The 19,657-nt window shown below is 36.3% G+C and overlaps 3 protein-coding genes across 8 annotated transcripts; all 3 read left to right on the plus strand.

Moving 5' to 3' along the window:
* The first annotated feature begins 247 nt into the window (after positions 1 to 247).
* On the plus strand, positions 248 to 2,329 carry LOC149731907 (uncharacterized). Its single transcript, XM_089885486.1, has 3 exons — positions 248 to 553; positions 825 to 975; positions 1,465 to 2,329. Exons 1-3 carry the CDS (start codon positions 541 to 543, stop codon positions 2,129 to 2,131), a joined length of 831 nt encoding a protein of 276 aa, XP_089741612.1. The 5' UTR covers positions 248 to 540; the 3' UTR covers positions 2,132 to 2,329.
* Positions 2,330 to 2,367: 38 nt separating this feature from the next.
* LOC149731908 (prostaglandin E2 receptor EP4 subtype-like) lies at positions 2,368 to 14,753 on the plus strand. 2 transcript variants are annotated; one of them, XM_089885471.1, is made up of 11 exons: positions 2,368 to 2,497; positions 2,584 to 3,434; positions 3,916 to 4,193; positions 5,957 to 6,137; positions 6,716 to 6,888; positions 7,310 to 7,462; positions 8,905 to 9,045; positions 10,164 to 10,264; positions 12,013 to 12,124; positions 13,414 to 13,512; positions 14,201 to 14,753. In XM_089885471.1, exons 3-11 carry the CDS (start codon positions 4,059 to 4,061, stop codon positions 14,378 to 14,380), a joined length of 1,275 nt encoding a protein of 424 aa, XP_089741597.1. In that variant the 5' UTR covers positions 2,368 to 2,497; positions 2,584 to 3,434; positions 3,916 to 4,058; the 3' UTR covers positions 14,381 to 14,753. The 2 variants fall into 2 exon arrangements, with proteins under 2 accessions (XP_089741597.1, XP_089741596.1); XM_089885470.1 differs by having other exon boundaries at positions 2,465 to 3,434.
* Positions 14,754 to 15,277: 524 nt separating this feature from the next.
* LOC149731909 (CDK5 and ABL1 enzyme substrate 2-like) lies at positions 15,278 to 19,652 on the plus strand. Of its 5 annotated transcripts, none has more exons than XM_089885476.1 (12): positions 15,279 to 15,476; positions 15,543 to 15,626; positions 16,112 to 16,193; positions 16,476 to 16,552; positions 16,863 to 16,995; positions 17,400 to 17,486; positions 17,852 to 17,954; positions 18,015 to 18,057; positions 18,246 to 18,319; positions 18,449 to 18,526; positions 18,643 to 18,876; positions 19,040 to 19,652. In XM_089885476.1, the coding sequence occupies exons 1-12, from the start codon at positions 15,422 to 15,424 to the stop codon at positions 19,148 to 19,150; spliced, it is 1,161 nt and encodes a 386-aa protein (XP_089741602.1). In that variant the 5' UTR covers positions 15,279 to 15,421; the 3' UTR covers positions 19,151 to 19,652. The 5 variants fall into 5 exon arrangements, with proteins under 5 accessions (XP_089741605.1, XP_089741602.1, XP_089741603.1 ...); XM_089885474.1 differs by having other exon boundaries at positions 15,280 to 15,476; positions 16,112 to 16,202; XM_089885479.1 differs by lacking the exon at positions 15,543 to 15,626 and having other exon boundaries at positions 15,278 to 15,476.
* The last annotated feature ends 5 nt before the right edge of the window (positions 19,653 to 19,657 follow it).

The raw sequence follows: 19,657 nt of genomic DNA on the forward strand, positions 1-19,657 counted from the left end.
TAAACAAAAAATATTTACAGAATTATAAAACCGTATCCTCATGCCTTTGAACGAGCGTTGTAAATTGTTAAATGTAAATAAACGTTTCGGAAACATGGAATACTATGTAACGTTATAGTACCGTGGGGTAAGATGGGATACCGTTAGCACCTCAATCCCATATTTCCTGATTGTGTTTTCAACAACCAACGCGCTTTTAAAGTCACGCGCGGAGCCTCGGTTTTATAATTCTATATATATTCTTAATTTACCTCCTAAGGGACGAAAAAAACAGCACATAAAAACAAGGCGTTTCATATACCCACCCTGTAATATGTCACAGCACACTTTAACGTTACAGGGTTCTGGCTTTGCGTTTCATTATTTGCACTGGTTGTAATTGTATCACTTATCTACACATTGTGTTGCTACTGGAGTTGTATCTTTCAATATTGCTGCTACAGACCACCGACCACCGTATATGGAAGCAGTGAATCCACAACTCCCACTGCAATATACGTAACGGCCCCAACCATCAGAAAATGTGGAGTTATTTCAAGCATGAAGAAAACAGGTGACGGCCGTATTGCTATACATTGCAAATTTTGGTTTGTAAAATTGTAAAGCTTTCTATAAAACATGGGAAATGCGTGAGTAGTTTTGCTTTTTTTTTTTTCAAGTTTTAACCCAGAGGTATCCCATGTGTATGCTAGAAATACAACGGTTGCAGTCACTTTTGTAAGCATAAATTACAGAATTAGAAGTTATTTACTGAACAGTCTGCTAGTATGGCTTTTCCCAACTGCTAGCCGCTACCGTATACCTTTGTACATTTTATATTACAGGGGAAACATGCCGAAGTTGCTTGCCATTCCATAAGAGATTTCTCGAGAATGTTCGAACGATTCTTAAAACTGAGTCTCAGAAGTCGGTCCCTTGGGACGATGAAGAAACAATGTTGATACCAGGTGGAAGTGGAAGAAGGACCATCGGAAGGTGGGTGGTTATATTTAATCATGGACTACTCGGTGTATTTTGTATTGGGTATATTAGGGTGGGGGAGATGGGACACCTTTCATTCTATTTTCTCGTCTCATTTGGTAGTAAACAAAAAACATTCAAAGAATTATGAAACCGTGTTCTCACGACTCACATGCACCGTTGTTAATTGTTTAAAACACGATCAGGATTTTTAAATATTACATACTAAAAGTCTCCCACGTATACATTGTACTGCGGGTAGGCCATGGATTAATATGAATGAATGTAGCTTATTTATCCTCGTGTGGCGGGCAATGATAGTCGTAGGTCAGGGGTGTTATAACGGGGCCATGTTTTCGTTCTCTTTTCTCTTACTATTCAGTAATAAACAAAAAATGTTGACAGAATTATAGAACCGTGTCCAAACGACCTAAAAACGTTGTTGATTGTTTAAACACGATCAGGAAATGTAGGATATAGGCGCTAACGGTATATTGTCTGTAGGCCACTGCACTGGGTGGGGAACTCCCCGAAGTGCGAACAGGACGAAGAAAGGGAGTTAGAAACTGTAAGCATCAGTGACATCACAGCTTGCGAAGACGAGCAAACTAACCGTTCCAATGTATTCGGAAACAACCGTCAAGACAGTGAACAATCCGCTGACGATAGTACCAAAAGTTACCAGGGCAGAGGAAGTTCTTCTATCTCAGTTTTCAGCGATGTTTCAATGAACGGAGACGCCGATCTTGTCCGTCTGTATTCCTTCGATGATACTAAATCAAGAAATGCATCTCTAGACTCGAATACCGATAATAACGTACAGGAATCTGACGGGTCATCAGACTATCACCCATTCGATGAGAGAATGTATCCTTCTAATAGTTTTGACGGCACGGAATTGGCCCAGATTGCTGAGTTGAAGCCGGGGGACACCCACACACCGTCAAACCGCAACTTTTCTATTGCAAAACGCTACAGTGTTCGATCCGCTAGGTTGCACACGAGAGGCGCGAGGAGGTCTGAACACGCGCCTGTTGTTTCACGTCACAGTTCCGAGAGCAATCGAGAATTCGAGGACATTCCCGAAGCAGAGTCAGACAATGGCGACATAAAAACTGAGAGTAAGAATGAGGAGTTAGCGGCTAAAACGGTCGGCTTGAATGACGCCTAACTCAAACAGTTGTAATAATATGTATAAGGACGATTTGTTTTAGATTCTAACTGTATCCAACCAGTTTACGCAGTGTATTTTTACATTAGGTACATTTATTAATAACCGGTTTGGATTTATTCACTGTACAGATATTTGTAAACACTTCACTTTTAACGTCGCATAATTGCACCAGTAAACAATTATAATACCCTATATGCTTGCGCACTATTTATACGGTGATTATTTTAATAGCGGTGGATTATGAATGCCGCTCTCCGTTTGCCGTGTTCGTTTTGAATTCCAATGAACAAAGGCTGGGAGTGCGGCGCGGCGTATTCAGACACTAACAAAACAAACAACAAATTCGCGCTCATGGCACCGAAGGTAATCATTGCTTCATCGACGCTTGTATGATTGGAACGCCCACAGCCTGCAGTTAATAACAAAATGCCCGCCTTTCTAAATTGCAGAGCCGTCGTCCGGAACGTGAGGTGTTGATTCTGCCCGAATGCGCCCGCCTGTTCTTACAAGGGATTTTTCGCAAACTTCCAAGTAAAAAGGCCGTTTTTAAACGGTCGATTTTAATCTGTTTTATACAAGTGTCGGAACGTATAGGCCATTTGTCATGCTAAAGATGGGGAGGGCGCATTTAGTTATGGACCGTATCGTTCGTGTCTAGGGAGTTACTCACTACATAATAAACAGATTTTCTTCCAAAATTACGTCTACTGAGTACAGAGATTACCTTGTTTACCGAAAAGTGATTGTAATTTTTCCATTAAACTCGCGTTAGTGGTGCGATAATGCGTATACAGATGTATACGACAACAGGCCAATTTTCCGAAGAATAGACGAGCCGTGTAGAATAACCGTAGCCTTTAAGTCCCATGCTGTGTGCCGGGATTCGTTTATACGCAGACGACTGAATATGTCGATAGTAATTTTAGGTGAACAGGACAATAGTGACAGCTGGGTAACGCCTTGATGAATTGACCGAACCAAACGGTTGTTGTAATATCGAGTTTTCGTTCACCAGCAAACCACAGGTGTATAGAGTTATCGCAAATATGCAATCGTTTAAATTGTTATTTTTGGCTATTGCTTTATACGTGGTACAGTTTAATATTTTCGTTTAACGTTACGCTAATTTAATAAGATTTCTTTAGGCTAGAGTTTAATTTTATTTTTAAATTTTCGTTATTGCGCCGAATCTATTTTAGCATTATGAGAAATGCTTTTTGCAGGCAACTGGTTTGTTTGCGGTGTTTTGAATTTCCGCATTTGGGTAGCATGAGAGGGCCAAAGACAAAACTAACGTCAGGTTTCGTATTGTTTAATCTTATGTGGTGAATGCTGTGGTATTTCTATACAATTGTTGTATTCGCTTATTCATTTCTCTTTATCCGTCAATTGTATTTAAATCTAACTGCATTAGCTGCAATTGTCATATTATTTTTTATTGTTATAGTAGGGTGGGGTAAGAGGGGACACCTTTTCGTTCTATTTTCTCTTCTCTTTAAGTAGTAATCAAATAAATTTTACAGAATTAAATACCAGTAGCCTTGCGACCCGCGACTCTAAGAAAGTTGTTAAGAGTTTAAAAGACGATCAAGAAATTTGGGATTTAAAATTGGAATTTAGGAAATTTAAGGTTTAAGTGCTAAATCCCATTTTACCCCACAGAACTATATATAAATATACAAAGCGTTTGATCGCGAACAAAGGTAGGTGATTACATACATGGTTTTCACGCACCGCTGGGCGTTAAATACGTGGTGTAAATGGACTTCCTTTCATTACAGACATCACCACAACATAGCGAATGACTGTGAAACTGTATCCTGGATTACTCATAGCTTAACAAGGATCTACATTTGACTTCCTTTAATACAAAGTGACTTTAACACTTCCCTGAACGCTTGTGTTGTGAAGCTAACAAGGCAGCATGGCTGATGACGTCACTGATTTAAAAAGTTCTGGATTCGAAACAACAACGACGACGATGGTTTGGAATTCGACTGATATTGAAAACATGGGGAATATAAACGTTGGCTGTCAGTTGAAACTTGGCACTACAAAGGTAATTCGAGATTTTAAGTAAAACTTACCTGAAATTAAATCATAATATTTATTCGTAAACTGCATTAAGCTTAAAATAGTATAATAGAGTGGGGAAAGATGGGACACATTTTCATTCTATCTTCTCGTCCCAGTTGGTAGTAAACAAAAAATATTCAAAGAAATATAAAACTGTATCCTCGACTCCCACAGACCGTTGTTAATTATTTAAAACATGATCAGAATATTTGGATATTATTTGCTAAATGTGTCCCGTTTCCCCCACCCTACTATACTAAATGTTTTTTTGCAATTTAAATCTTATTGGTATAATTTAAAAATAAATATTATGATTTAATTTAAGTAAAAAAAATAAAACTAAATACAAGAATTAAATAAGCAAGTCTGTACCAAACTTTGAGTGTAGCTTTAATTTTGCCATTATAATATTGTTGGTTCAGTTTTACACAAAAAAAATCTGGTAAATTTTGAAAGATATTTTTAGAAATTCGTGTTGTGTTTTTTAGTTCATTATTTCCGCTACACAACGTTTTTGTCTTGATCACGTTCGTGTAATTTGAAACAGCTTAACGTGTGTGATGTGATACACGCGGTTCAAGGTGTTTGGTACAAATCGGTGCGTAACGATTCTTTTGACCGGGGAAGAATGCAACAATTACACTGTGTATATAAGTGTCTTACACCCTAGCACCCATAAAATCCAGTTGTGTACATTTAAATACAAAAAACTAAAATATCGGAAGATTTTGAAACATTAAAGTAGGTTGGGTAAGATTGTCCATATTTTCATTCTTTCTATATATCGTCCTATTTGGTAGAAAATATAGAATATTTACGCAAACGCATATTCGTATACTAATAACTGTATAAGAGCTCTGTTAATTATTGAAAATACGATTGGAAAATATTGAATATTATGTGATAACGGAATCTCTTGCACTAGAATGAATAAACAAATCTGGTAAATGGTTTTAACTGGATTACTGATGGATAGTTTGCGTTGTAAAGTGCCGTGTGTATGTATAGTAGGATGGGGGAAGATGGGACACATTTTCATTCTATTTTCTCGTATATTTTGGTAGTAAACAGAAAACATTCAAGGAATTATAAAACCTTGTTTTCGCGACTTTCATAGACCATTGTTAATTGTTTAAAATACGATCAGGGTATTTATATATTTCGTGCTAAAGGTGTCCCATCTTCCCCCACCCTACTATACTGTTATAAAAACATTCCATATTCTATAAGTGACAGGGATGCTATAACACCTAATTCATCACATCCACTACATTTCGGTAAATATGTCTATTTTTAGCTCATTATCGATCCGCATGGTTCGGCGTTTCAATTTGAATCAGATTCGAATTTATTTGTCACTTTCAAATTCCGTAATAACATAAATTATATTTATCATTTCGAATACGATAACGAAGATCAATTTCATTAAAACAACGAAGAGAAGGGAATTGCAGCAAAACGACAGTCGTTAAAACACACTAGTGTCAAAACTACTCTAATAAAAGGCCGGCCGTTATTTAAACCCCCCACATTACCTATGCCCCAATACTTGTAGCAAACATAAAATCAAGTGGCATTTCAACTGTTTCCTCTGACATTTTATGCTAAATTGTCGCAAAAAGGGACTTCTGTGAACCAGTACCATACAACGATAGTTTGCCATACAAATCACTCGCTACCTTCATTGGGCCGTAATGTTTGGTGAACCAGAGTGTTTCGATGACGTTAACTATGTTCTTGTTACAGAGCGCGGTCGTTGTGCCAATGACAACTTTTGCTTTGGGTGTCATGAGCAACTCATTAGCGATTGTTACTCTGCTTTGTTTTTTGTTCCGAGCGCCAAAGAAGCGTGACGAAGTGACGTCACACCAGTCGAATACGTCACGAGGGGCTCAACAGCATCTAATGGTCCCCAGTAATACCGAGGGTAAGTTATTGCTTTACATACATCTTCATATTACCAGAATTTATTCAAACATCAAGTGATATAACTACTAATAATAATCGTAACTGGTTACTTCGCGGGCACGAGGTGCATGAAACAGAACATCCTTATTATAATGACTGTAGTTGCCGAGCCATGTGAGGATAAATAAGTCGCATTCGTTCATTCAGTACGGTGCTGCATTTAGAAATGTCAATTGTCACGCGAAATCAAATTTCGACTTTGAACAGTAACCCAAAGTGCTTGACGTCAGTATTGTATTTATATATATTGTCGTTTCAGTGACACCTGTTGTGCTCGGTCTGGCACATTGTACCAAATATACAGAAAAACCACGTGAACAAAATCGAGTTATAACAAAACATCGTTTCTTCTCAGTCGTGTGGTTACATAATGTAGCACTTAATATTTATCCCAACAAGTACAACGGCTCAAAAGATTATTAACAAAGGCAAACCGTTGGCCTTAAAAATATAATTTTCGTTTTTTAGCGTTTTTTGTATTTTTTTTTTCTAAAAAATATTCTAAAAAAAATTTAATTTCCGCTTTTTGTCGAGCAGCGAGAAGACATTCGACTCCGGTCCACGGAGCTACTGTTAAAAGGAAGTCTAGGAAAGTCAAGTTTGGTCCCTTCCACACCCTTGTGCTTACACTAGCCGTACTGGATCTTGCCGGCACTCTGTTCACATCACCGATCACTTTTATCTTGTACTTCAACGAATCACATATCCTCGTAAGCGGTTGTGTGGAACTTAATTTAAATCTGTAATCAGATAAGCGGGCACTTTATCTCAGTGTGTTTTGACGTAAGGCTGCTGGGAGTCAGGTTAGGAAAAAAGACCCAACTGCATTAATAATGTACTGGCAGAAATCAAACACGTACCTATATATATACTATATTGTGCTGTAAGATGATACCACTAGCAACTAAATCACATTTTCCTGAACGTATTTTAAACCATCAACAATGCTATTTTAGAGTCGTGAGGATACTGTTATATAATTGTCCAAGTATTCTTTGTTTACTACCAAATGGGACGAGAATAGTGAATAAAAAACAAGTCCCATATTACCCCAGCCTACTTTACTTTGTATATCAAGTTTTTCCATTTACTTTATAAACGTAAACTATTATCATTACAATTCCTTTACAGTGTCAGGGAGGGACACCGCTATGTAACTACAGCGCGTTCGCCATGATGTTCTTCGGCTTCACTACAATGGCGATGGTAATGACGATGTCGATTGAACGGCTGATGAGCATCAGACACGCCTATTACTATCATAGGAAAGCTACAGCTACAAAGGTGAACCGACATTTCGCTGGCTAATGCATAGTAAGGTGGGAAGATGGGACAACTTTTCGTTATATTTTCTCATCCCGTTTATTTGGTAGTAAACAAAGAACATACAAAGAGTTATAGAACCGTATCCTCACAGCTCCCAAAGACCATTGTTAATTGTCATTTGGATGTATGTGCTAAACGTGTCCATCTTACCCCACCCTACTGTATTAATACCTATAGTCCACCTTTTTTCCAAGGACACGCAGTATAATGTTGCCCCCAGTAAATATTACACGTAGCATTTATGCATCTCTTCAAATACAATAACGAAAGACAAATTAATTAACACAGAAAAGATAAATCAAAGTATTTTTAGCAGCAAAACGACAGTCGTTAATAACACGATACTAAAAACCTCTTGAGTAAAAATTTTAAACAAAAGCATGAACCTAAACCCGCAATACAATATAACTTAACTAATATTAAGTTGTATTCATGTAAAATTAAGATGTAATTGGAAAAAAGTGACATGACCCGTACATTTTGTATGTGAAATGCTTTTTGGCGTTTATAAATTAATTAAAACAATACGCCCTGACAACTGCTAAAGCCCTTAAAGATCCAAACGGTTATAAATCCGCTTATATAGGTTTTACATTACAATGGCGAGGCTTACACAACGAATTTCATCAGCGACAATACTTGTTACAAAAATGCGACAAACAATATTTTGCGCAAATTGACCCCTTTTGTTTATTGTGGTGTCGTCGCTTTATTATATTATAATCCCCCAAGCCATTTGCGTTAATCCTATTTGGCGCTGTGGTTCTTTATAAAGTTATAAAAAACAGAGCTTGTGTTTAAAAACTTTGCGTTTTCCAGTTTGTTTTGAGTTACTGAAAGGGTGCGTTAACGGTAATCGTGGAACATTTTCAGGGCCATATTAGGCCGTCACTAACTTGTTTATCCTCTCAAACTTATTGTGGCACGAAATATATTGTCAGCGAACGGGTTGCCACACTTCCCATCTGACGTATGTGTCATTATAAGACGTCAATTTTCTGTGGCAACCGAATCAAAATGAAACGCCATGTTTTGGGTCACGGTAATGGCAAGCGTCTTTTTCAACCGTGCATACGGGTTCGTTTATAAGTGCCTGTTCGGGTGGGGCGGCAAATTAGGCAATTTTCTTCGCAAATTTGACGCCTACATAATGCGTGTTATGTTTACCAACAAGCATAAACACTTGCAGGCGAGCACTTATACCCATCCAGCTAGAATGTAGAAGTTTAAAATTTTCTTTTAAACGGTTATTTTCATAATGGCAATATTCTGCAATGTTTTGGTCAACAAAAAACGTTTTTAAAGAAGCGTTATCACCTATAAGCATGACCGCTGTACCGTATCAAATCAATTCGCAATATTTCGTACATATTTACAGTATTTAACCCTTTCAAAAACAGGCGCTGCTGGTGGTCCTTGGAATTTTCATTTTCTCAGCTCTACTTTGCGCGATGCCAACTCTAGGCTTTGGTAAAGTTCGACCAATGTTCCCATACTCTTGGTGCTTTGCCGACTGGAATGCCCAAGCGCCAAAAGACAAGGTACAGATATTTGTTTTCATGACACGCATCGGATAATGGATTGGCATACATTCAACGGGTCACTGGAGATATTTTCGTGTTCAATTGCCCGTTTCACCAACCATAGGCGGAAAGGCCATCATAACCTTTTCGTTGCCTAAATTGGCTTTTTAGTGGCCGGAATTGATTTTAGGTTGACCGGCTATCGTGTTCATGTTTAACAGCGTAAACTAAACAAGTCCTTTATTCCTACCACACCAGCAGGTGCAAATTATGACCAAATTTCCCAAAAAGAAACAGTTTGAAATATTGCACCTATATATCACAACGCTACTAAGAATATGCGAGTATGGTTTAGTATTTGGTTTTTAAAATAGGTTGGAAAATATCTGATGTTTTTATTAAATACGAATACGTTATTACTTCGCAATTTTGGTGCTACTGTCGCATGATATATAGTAGAGTGGGGGAAGACGGGACACCTTTAGCTCATAACTTCAAAATATTTTGTTCGTGTTTTAAACAATTAACAACGGTCTATGGGGGTTGTAAGAATATGGTTTATAATTCTTTGAGTTTTTTGTTTACTACCGAATCGGGCAAAAAAATAGAACGAAAAGGTGTGTTCCGCTTCTCCGTCTTCCCCCATTCTACTTTATAGTTCCATTACGTCTCCATTATATATTGTAATTTGAGTCCTGAACATGTTATAAAGCAACTACTAAAAATCAATACAAAGATAGCTTGAGCTGTGTGCCGCACTTTAAGCGTAACCTACATCTCCCGTTGCATAATTCAAACGTTCATCTTCGCCGGCACGAACATAGTCCATGTCATGTTGAAAGCTATTCGCGCGACGCTCGATTTGCGTCATTCGGCTTTCAGTGACTGAAACCATACACGCCCGTCCCATTGACTACACAATATAAAATTGGCCGGTTGCTGTGTTCTTTATAAACAGATACACAAAACAGATAATGGCCCAAACAACCCAATGATATGATACAGTGGGAGAAATGGACGTTTTTATATAAATTGTATATAGAATCAGGGATCACACCATTTGGTAAACAATAGATTTGACGCAATTTTGACGCACAGACGCCGTCCTTTTGTTTAACATATGATTAATATTTCAGGCTTTTAATTTTCTATACGTCAGTCTCGGCGTAACAATGCTATTTGTGACGCTCGTCTGTAATGCCAGAGTGATAAAAGGTCTCGTGGAAATGAAGAAAAGGTAAGTGACATTATATATGACAGGGTGGGGTAAGATGGGACGGGCTACTATTCATTTTTCTTGTCCCATTCATGAGTAAACAAGTTTAAAGAAATATAAAAATCCTCACGACTCCCACATACCGTTGTTAATTTGGACATTATGCGTTGTAGATGTCCCATTTTACCCTGCAGTACTGTACTTAAAGTTAAACATTATATTATTATATAACAGCTTATGTAATTGCAGCTTCTCTGCGAACAGTTTGAACTCAAACCACTTAATTTAAATTGATTTCGGTTCATTACGGTTCGGTCATTATAATCCACGACCCTTAATAATCAGTTTGTCACTTTTAACATTGCAACTAAACGGACGAGAAGCGCTTGTTAAACCAAGATGTAAATTTCTGCTCACTGCTGCCAAGTTTTTGCAGCGAATGCATAATATATGCTGGATCGCGTGAAGTTCTAATCATTATTTAATGGATATTATGGCGTTATGAATAATTGAGCACGTCGAAATTTCACCGAGGATTTTCTTAAACAATTACTCGTAACAAAAAAAGCAAACCGGAACATAAAACTATTTTGTATATTGTGGGGTAAGATGGGATATCGTTAGCAGCAAAAATTAAGCCTTTCTGATCGAGTTTTGGACAGTTAACAATGTTCTTTTAAAGTCGCGGGAATACGGCCACATAATTCTGTAAGTATTTTTTGTTTACTACCGAATGGGACGCGAAAAAGGAATAAAAACATTTTCTATCTTACTCCAGCCCTACCATCCACCAAAACAAAACGTTTATAATAACGACTTACCCCACGTAGACGTTAATATTTACTTCAAGTGTGGTTTACCGCTATACTTCTAAAATCTGTGTCGTTTTCCTAATCCAGAGAAATTAAAACGCTATGTTGTCCTTGGTTGTTGTGGTTTAGCCATACATTGCTGGCGTATTGTTGTTATAATACCACACGTTCACGCAACCACACGCACTAAGTATGGACCATCAGTACTGTGTGGGAAGATGGGACACCTTTAGCGCATAATATCCAAATATCCTGATCGTGTTTTAAACGATTAACAACGGTTCGTGAGAGTCGTGGTATATGGTTTCATAATTATTTGAATGTTTTGTTTGTTACCAATTGGGACGAAAAAATGGAATAGAAATGTGTCCCATCTTGCCCCACCTCACTATATTACAGTTAATGTAACATCGTTATGCTGAAGGACCGAAGCATATTCTCCTGCATAATAAACCCGCGGGAATAACACCTCGCTCCACCCCGTTATATCAAAAGCAATTCTTTGTGAAAGTAAAGTCAAGTTTGCCGCCGTAAATTGAATTACTTCACAGCCACCGTCACAGCGGTCGAACCTAAACGCAATGTGGTAAAATTAGTTGCTCTCCTGGGATTAGCTTTCGTGTGTGTGGGTCGCATAAGGCCAGTCGTTTGGAACAAACGCAATGTTATGTTTTGGCCAATATATATGACTGACAGCCCATATGATACCATTTCTATTTCACACGTTTCAGTTTAAAAACTAAAACCATGATCAGTGATGGCAGAGGTTTCATTTTTTTAATAAACGTGCGTAAAATAAGTTTCTGGCATCACTGAGAGATGGTTTCAGTTTTTAAGCAGAAACGTTTGAAATAAAAATCACATCATACATACGTGCTACCATGTTTGTATTCAAACTGACCGGAAAACCCGTGTTTGGTGCTTCAAAATGTAAGAGTAATGTCATTTTCTTTGCAGCTCCAAATGGAATCGTAAATCACGTCGCAGGACTGTGAGTCGTGAAACGCAGATGATCATACAGTTGCTTGTTATAACACTGATATTCGTAGTCTGTTGGTTGCCACTAATGGTGAGTACCACATACTTTTCGTTGCGTTTGTTTTAGCAGTCACAGATTATAGTAGGATGGGGTAAGATAGGTGGGGTAAGATGGGATATGACTTAATTTTCTCTTCGTCCCATTAGGTGGTAAACAAAGAATATTTCGAGAATTATAAAACCGGAATTCTGCGACTCTAAAATAATTGTTAATTGTTTAAAACACGATTATATAACATGGAATTTATGTGCTAACGATATCCCAGCTTACCTCATAGTGCTATACATTTATGTATATGATACTCCATAAACCAACAGTTTCCCCGTACATGAAACAAATTTGATACATTATGTTCTTTTTTTCTTTTTACCATGCGAACCCCTAATACGACCACCCACAATAATGTCCCCCTATATTTCGATTTAAATAACCATTTTTTCAAGTCAACAAAACGCATCTGCTCCAAACGTCATATTGCTAAATGCCTATGAGTTCAGCGTAATTTAAACCGGGCATATTCATGAAGCAATCAAACGGTTCCGTGATTCTGAACGACTCCGAAAACGTAAATCCGCAAAAAACATCAATTTCAAAAATTTGCGGTCAAAATGTCACGTATCTGACCCCTGCTATAAGCTGTAGCGGAACCCTAATTATTCTTCGAAGCCATGACGATGTATAGAGTGCGCTACGTCGTCCGTGTTTTCTCTGAGCGAAATTTAAACGTCGGGCATGTTTTTTTACACGCGGCAGGTCATGGGACTTGTATTCTTACTTTAATAGCGTCGTGACAGCGTTAAGCCGCAACGATAATCCGATCTTATTCGTGTTTCGCGGCCCAATATTCCAGGAAATGCCTATACACACTCAAAATATACATGTAATATTTTACAAAATGTTATGCAGCCTAAGGGTATAGACATAGAAATACATAACATGACTGATTTAAATTAAGAGACCGCAATACATTTCTCTTGCATCCGGTTACATTTGCGTTTCAATAGACGTTGACAGTAGAATCAGATTCATAGATATTGCTGTCAAACCACAATAACTGTGTACAGCAACATACAAAGCTATATAAAGCTATAAAGACATGTGTTATGTTTAGTTTAAATAGACGATCCTAATCTCATAGATAAACAAGTTACGGTCACATACAATACACGTCAGCAATATGACATGCCATATAATCTATATACCCACGCGTATATTATGGGAGATTGTACCTTTGTGTGCAATCTTACATATACAATGGAAATCCCTTAACAGCCACTGTTCTACATACATGGATTTCAGAGATTTTGTTTTCTTTTCAGTTCCGCATATTTTTCAATCAGCTTGGGATTAACCTTTCTAGTAAAAGGGATCTAGTGGCGATTTGGCTTGTTGCTGTTAACCCTATACTTGATCCGTGGGTAGGTATTTGAATTACTTTGTATGTATTTACCTAGTTTGTAATGGGCCAACTTTGGCCTAAATCACAGGTCCCATGGCGTGCCCCGCCAAATAAGGGCTTCACCCTTACAAAATATGAATGCAGAAATTGTATGTGTTGAGTCAGTTTTAACTCTTCGAGGACAGGTATTCAAATATGCATTCTGAAACAGGTGTTCACAAAATTGTTTATAACTTTACTTATAGTTGGTTCTAGAAAGCTTGCCAAGTTAGCTTTATTTAAAAGAAGAATAATTTACAACGTTTGAAAATATCAATATGGCATTTAAACTTTATTATTAAAGCAAATTAATAATTTGTATGAACTTTTGGTTTATCATACCCGATGCTATGTTATGGGGCGGACACTTTTGTCGCTTAAACACCGTGACAAAATTTTTCGCACGATGTACCGAAGCGACCACAAGCAGAAAATGTTTGACAAGCATGGACGACCGTAACCACTGTCACGCTTCTGTCTATGCCCTCAACACAACGGTATCGATTTTGCGTGACCAGTTTGATGGAAAAGAGTTGTGTCTTATATTAATATAAGCTCTGTCCGTCCATTATATTGTTTTCACTCGTTAGTGGTCATTCGAGATTCTTTTTAGCAAACTTTTAAAAATCGAAGTATCTGTAAATTTAATTTCTAACTTTTTTCTTCAGGTTTATATTCTGTTCCGAAAGTCAGTCGCTCGATGCGTTCTTCGACTTGCCAAAACCATTGTGTGTTTCGAATACAGGGACTGGTGCCTTAAAATTTCGCCCGCGCGGTGGCGCAAAGACGAGGTCGAGACAATAACTGTTGCGGGGAAAGAATTTGAATTGAAAGATTTTAACATCTAGTCTTGGCCTACGCAACGTATCGAGTTGGTCATGCTGTAGTGCAAGACTGTCTGAACTGGCCCATGTTTACACTGTGACGTTTTATTATATTTGTTCCTGCGAATTGCAATAGCGCAGTTTTTATTTTATTTTTGAGTTTATTTTAATTTTCGTTTATTAATAACGTTAACATGGTCGGCCAAGCAGCATTATAAAGATTACTACCATCATGGGCGTATATTTTCGCGTCAGTATTTTCACGGACGGTACTTCGTCCCTGTTAAGTTCAATTTGATGTTACTTTTTGCACAACATGCTTCGCCCCATCCATACGTTATTGCAGATTAAAATAAATAATGCATGCGCATAGTATGTCGCTGCAACGAAGGTTCAATGCCAAGCCTTTTTTCGACGTTTGACAGCATCGATATAAAGTGTTTAGGTGTAATCACGCCTTTCAGTAAACAGTAGGCCTGCTTACAGGAGTTGCGTTTCCAAAAACATTGCTTTTGTTCGCTGGACAAATAATTCTGGAAGCAATTTTTAGCCAAAAGTGTGTTTTGTGTTATTTAAACGAACGTATGGAAGAGTCCACGATTTTGTGTGTCACTCATTCCAAAGAAGGAGCGTTTGACCGCTTTATGATTTATGTAATAGAAACGGTATGCTGCAAAACTTAAAAATACAACAATATATGCTCAATGCTGCTGTCTAACGGCCGGATAAATTTAAGTATTCAAACAACACACAAAATGACGCATGGACTTTTCACCATGCAATGGTAAATCGATTATAAGATTACAGTTTCATTGAAATTCTGTTTCACCTTCATGTTAATCAGACATAAACCCCTTCACTAACTTGGCGATATAAATTTTACTGTGACATTATAGGTGCTTCCCCTGTATTAGGTGATTCCCCATTTTCTTTCAGTTTCAGAAAGAAAGGAAAAGACAGACGGACATCATTATTGTAGGGGCGTTAGGACAATTGCTATAAGCGATAGGACAGTATAGAAGATTTGTGTGGCTTTAGTTTGTATGTTATACAACGACGTCGAACATGGAGCAGGAAAACGAAGACGTTACTGACCAACGTGCGCTCATGTTTCTAACAGGTACAGATTACTTTCATTAAACTTTAAGCAGTTTACGTATATTTATGGAGTTTTTATTATTTTCAGATATACCCTTGAGTTTAAACTCTGCTTTGAAGTGCCATCTGAACAGTGAGCTAAATTTAGATTCAACAAACAATATATCAGAAGGTTTTCTCATTTAAAATTTATTATATTTATTTTGCTGCAGTAAACAAGTCTTTATGTGATTAATATTGGTTTGAAATAGTAACTGTTATTGTCCTATCCTGTTTGGAAAATTTTCTAAGTTTCAATCTTCCAACGCAAACCTATACAACAATAATTACCAAAAATTTACACATGTGGTAACTTGCAAGCAGGTATAAAGTGTATGCAACAAAACACCTGTGTTATAACGACTGTCGTTGCCCCGCAATGTGAGGATAAATAGGTTACATACATGGTAACTTGTAAGCGAGCACGAGGTGTATGAAACAGAACACCTGTGTTATAACGACTGTGACCTCATTCACACAGTATAAAACAGAAACTTTGCGGAATACAAATGTAAACTTGGCAAAAAACATCTTTAAAAAACAAGGTTTACTGTTTAATATTTATATATATATTAGGCTACCAAATTATATATCTTTATATAATTTTTTTTCGTTCAGATTCTTTTAATGATTCTATCAATTCAACGAATTCCTTTGAACAAGAAGCCAGGAAGGATAAAACAGATGATTGGGCCGCCAGGTATTTAAGGTGGGAAATGTAATGTGATAATATATTCTGTTACTTCTGCTACTGGGCATAACATAAGTAATCTTCCATTGGCTCATTTGGTATAAAAAAGGTAGTTTATTTTAGACTGAGTAATATGCTTCACTTTTCCTGTGAACAAAATTTTATGATATTCATGATGTTTGCAAAGTTTTTGCAATCTAACAAGTTGTATTTTTGTGATACGGAACTTTGTATCACGTATGTGTTTGGAATGTAAGACACAAGATCTAAGAATACTATTCGCAACAACAGGTTTCAAGGTTCATACCACTACAAGCGCTCCGTTTCGAATTACGAAAAGGCATCTGGTAATAAAGAAACAAGAAAAAGTATGGCTATTGTGTTATTATATCAACGCCTGCCAAACTATCTATACATTTTAAACGAAAACTTTGGGTAATTTAAAAGACTATAATGTCTATTGCTTAAAACACCTTTAGGCTCATTCATTATTTTAACAGATTCTGTTTAAATTTGTCAGACTTTATTTTTAAAAAAATGATGATGCCATTTTAGACAAATTATATCTGAAAGAATACAATTTTTACAGGTGTATAAACTAAACACCCATGTTATAACAACTGTTGTTGTCACGCCACATAAGAATAAATAAGTTTCATTCATTCATATATAATGTAGGGCCCTTGAGTGGCGGCAACATACTGATGGGCATTCCTTCCAGTTCAAGGCAGTGGCAATCACACCGAAGTCATCGAAAAAACTTTGTAACAAAACTGAAGAACGTTACAACCAATATGATGTTGCATAACAGGTGAGATGGTTTATAAAACTGAACAATCAGATGTTACTTTATTAAGAGAATGCCAGTGATTGGAAGCTGGTTAAGTTTATGATTATAAACTGCACACAACAATTAGAAAAGGTTTATTTCGGGGCCTTTTTGAATGGGCTTTATTTATACTATGTAGATATGATTGGATAATATGTAAATAAATATGATGTTTTAGTTTTTATTCATTATTAAATGCATACTTGTTGACCTGTCTATCATGCCATATCCTTGCTTTTAAACACCCAATGCTAGTAATTCATAAATTCACCTTTATTGACAACCACGGAAGAAAATATACATTTTATAAAATGTTAATTTGGTTAATACTATATTGTCATATGCATAACAATATATTGATATAGAATTAAATATTTTAATTGCAGAGTTCTGCTTGTCTCTCCACCACACAACAACCCATGCGCGATATACTCTGTGATACAGTATGGAAAACACCTTCAAAAGTTAAAAGGGTGAGATTTCTGATGTTTTACATTTTTTATTATCAACTGATTACTTATTAGGAATCGGCAATTTATATGTGTGTATATAGTATATGCATAAAAAAAAGGTGTAATAGTTTTTATAAATTTATATATATATATATATATATTTTATAAAAAGTGTAATAATTTTTATAAATTTATAACTTTTATATGAACAATTTTGAGTTGCAGTGGGTTTATATACTTTAAATACATTGTCTATGTTTTTATCTGACTATATATAAATATTATAACATATTGAATTCACACCTAATCCATATTTGTTTATTTTTTCTAATTTTGGTTTTCCCACTATTGAAAGACCTGTAATATATTTGTGTTTTTTATTACAGTGCGAGCCATGAAAGCAAGAACCAAATCTTACCCCAGCATGATTACACAGATCATGGGAAAATTACTTCTGGGTCAAATATTTTGCCTTCAGACAAGAATGTGGTAAATACTTAATTTTGTGCTAAGGTGTTGTTGGTTTTATTATGTTGTGTTTGTTTCCAGGTCTCTTATAAACATCTTCTTAGTCCAACTATATCTTTACCAGGTAAGAAGTGTTAGTTGGTTGTTTCTTGCTGCTAGAAAAGTTTGGCCTAATAAAATAAAATAACAGCTTGCAGTTTTTTTTTATAACTTGTACATTTTTTGTATAATTCAAATTGTTATTGTTTCACACTTAGCATTTACTTTAGCCTGGTTGCAAAAATATGAATTTTCTGTTTTTGTTTGTTGCAGAAGGAGTGAACTTACAAAGCTCTGAATGGACGTCTGGGAAACATCGGGTAGTTCTTACTTTTAAAAGTCACTTGGTAAGCAAACGGAATATTCCGTTGTGCCAACTGCAGTCCATTATTTGAAAAAACATGCTGTTACTTTCTAAACAAATTTGAAAAAACCACTTTTAAAGAGAAATGACTTTAAAATTACTGTTTTATTAGGTTAGTTTTATCAAGTACACGAAACCCAGTGATCTGAAGCGTGACCTAAACCTTAAGTTTAAAGAAGCTTTTCCTCAGGTCAGTCAGGTTTTGTATTATTATCTTTATGTGACTGTAACTTATTTTCACAGCCTCTTTGGAAATAACATATGTACTTGAATGATCCACATACTGATTGTTAAGTTTTGTTCCAGGTTGCTGTTACCTTGTCTAAAGTTAGATCATTGGAGAGGCAAATGCTAAGAACAGCGAAAATATTTGGACTTCAAACTGGGGTTCTTGCGTGCGCAAAGGCATATTTTGAAAGACTTTTGTTTAATTATATGATTAGCAAGTCCAATCGTCATCATATTGCTGCTGTGTGTCTACTTATCTCTGCAAAAGTTCATGGTGACTTAATGATGGGATCTGTAGCTAATTTACTCTCGGTAAGATATAAAAAAACTATTATACACACAGTTACACATGTGGTAACTGGTAAGCAGGCACAAGATCTGTGAAATAGAACACCCACGTTATAATAGCCATCATTGTCTTGTCATGCAAATAAAATAGCCGTGTGCATTATTTAACTAAAATATTTTTTTTCAGTCACTAGAGCATTCATTCAAGACAAGCAAGTCGAATTTGCTCCGGTTGGAATTTTCAGTGTTTGCTGCCCTTGATTTTTCCTTGGCAGCTCCAATCGACAACGAAAGTTAATGAACAATCTATGTGAATGCTACTGTTGGATTTTGATATGTTTATTTTTATTGTCAAGAGTTTATGTCGTTGGGTAATTTTGAATCTACCTCAAGTAATCACCCTTGAAACTTCACAAAACTAGGCAATTGTGTTTTTGTTATAATTTCATTTATATATATTTATAACGATGATGTCCAGCTATAAGTTGTTTGTTGTATGTTTGGATGCTGTAATCCTTTTATATTATTTTTTTAATGACCCCCGCAAAATGAAAAAATAATAATTACCTTGATTGCGTTGCTTTAACTTTAAAAGGGATGAGACGAACGCTTCATGGCAGATTCTTTTTATACAAACTTATTAATAATCGGTATTTTTATGATTTAAAAATAGGAATAATTGGTTTATATGTCCTAACAAATAACGTTTATGGTCGTTTCGTTTGCTTTGAGCTTTTTATATTTTCATATTTGTATTTGGCGCATTTTAAAAATGAAAATTAAAATGGCTGACAAACCGATGTCG

The sequence above is a fragment of the Ciona robusta genome, chromosome 9 (genome assembly GCF_009617815.1).
Source record: "Ciona robusta chromosome 9, ASM961781v2".
NCBI lineage: Eukaryota > Metazoa > Chordata > Ascidiacea > Phlebobranchia > Cionidae > Ciona > Ciona robusta.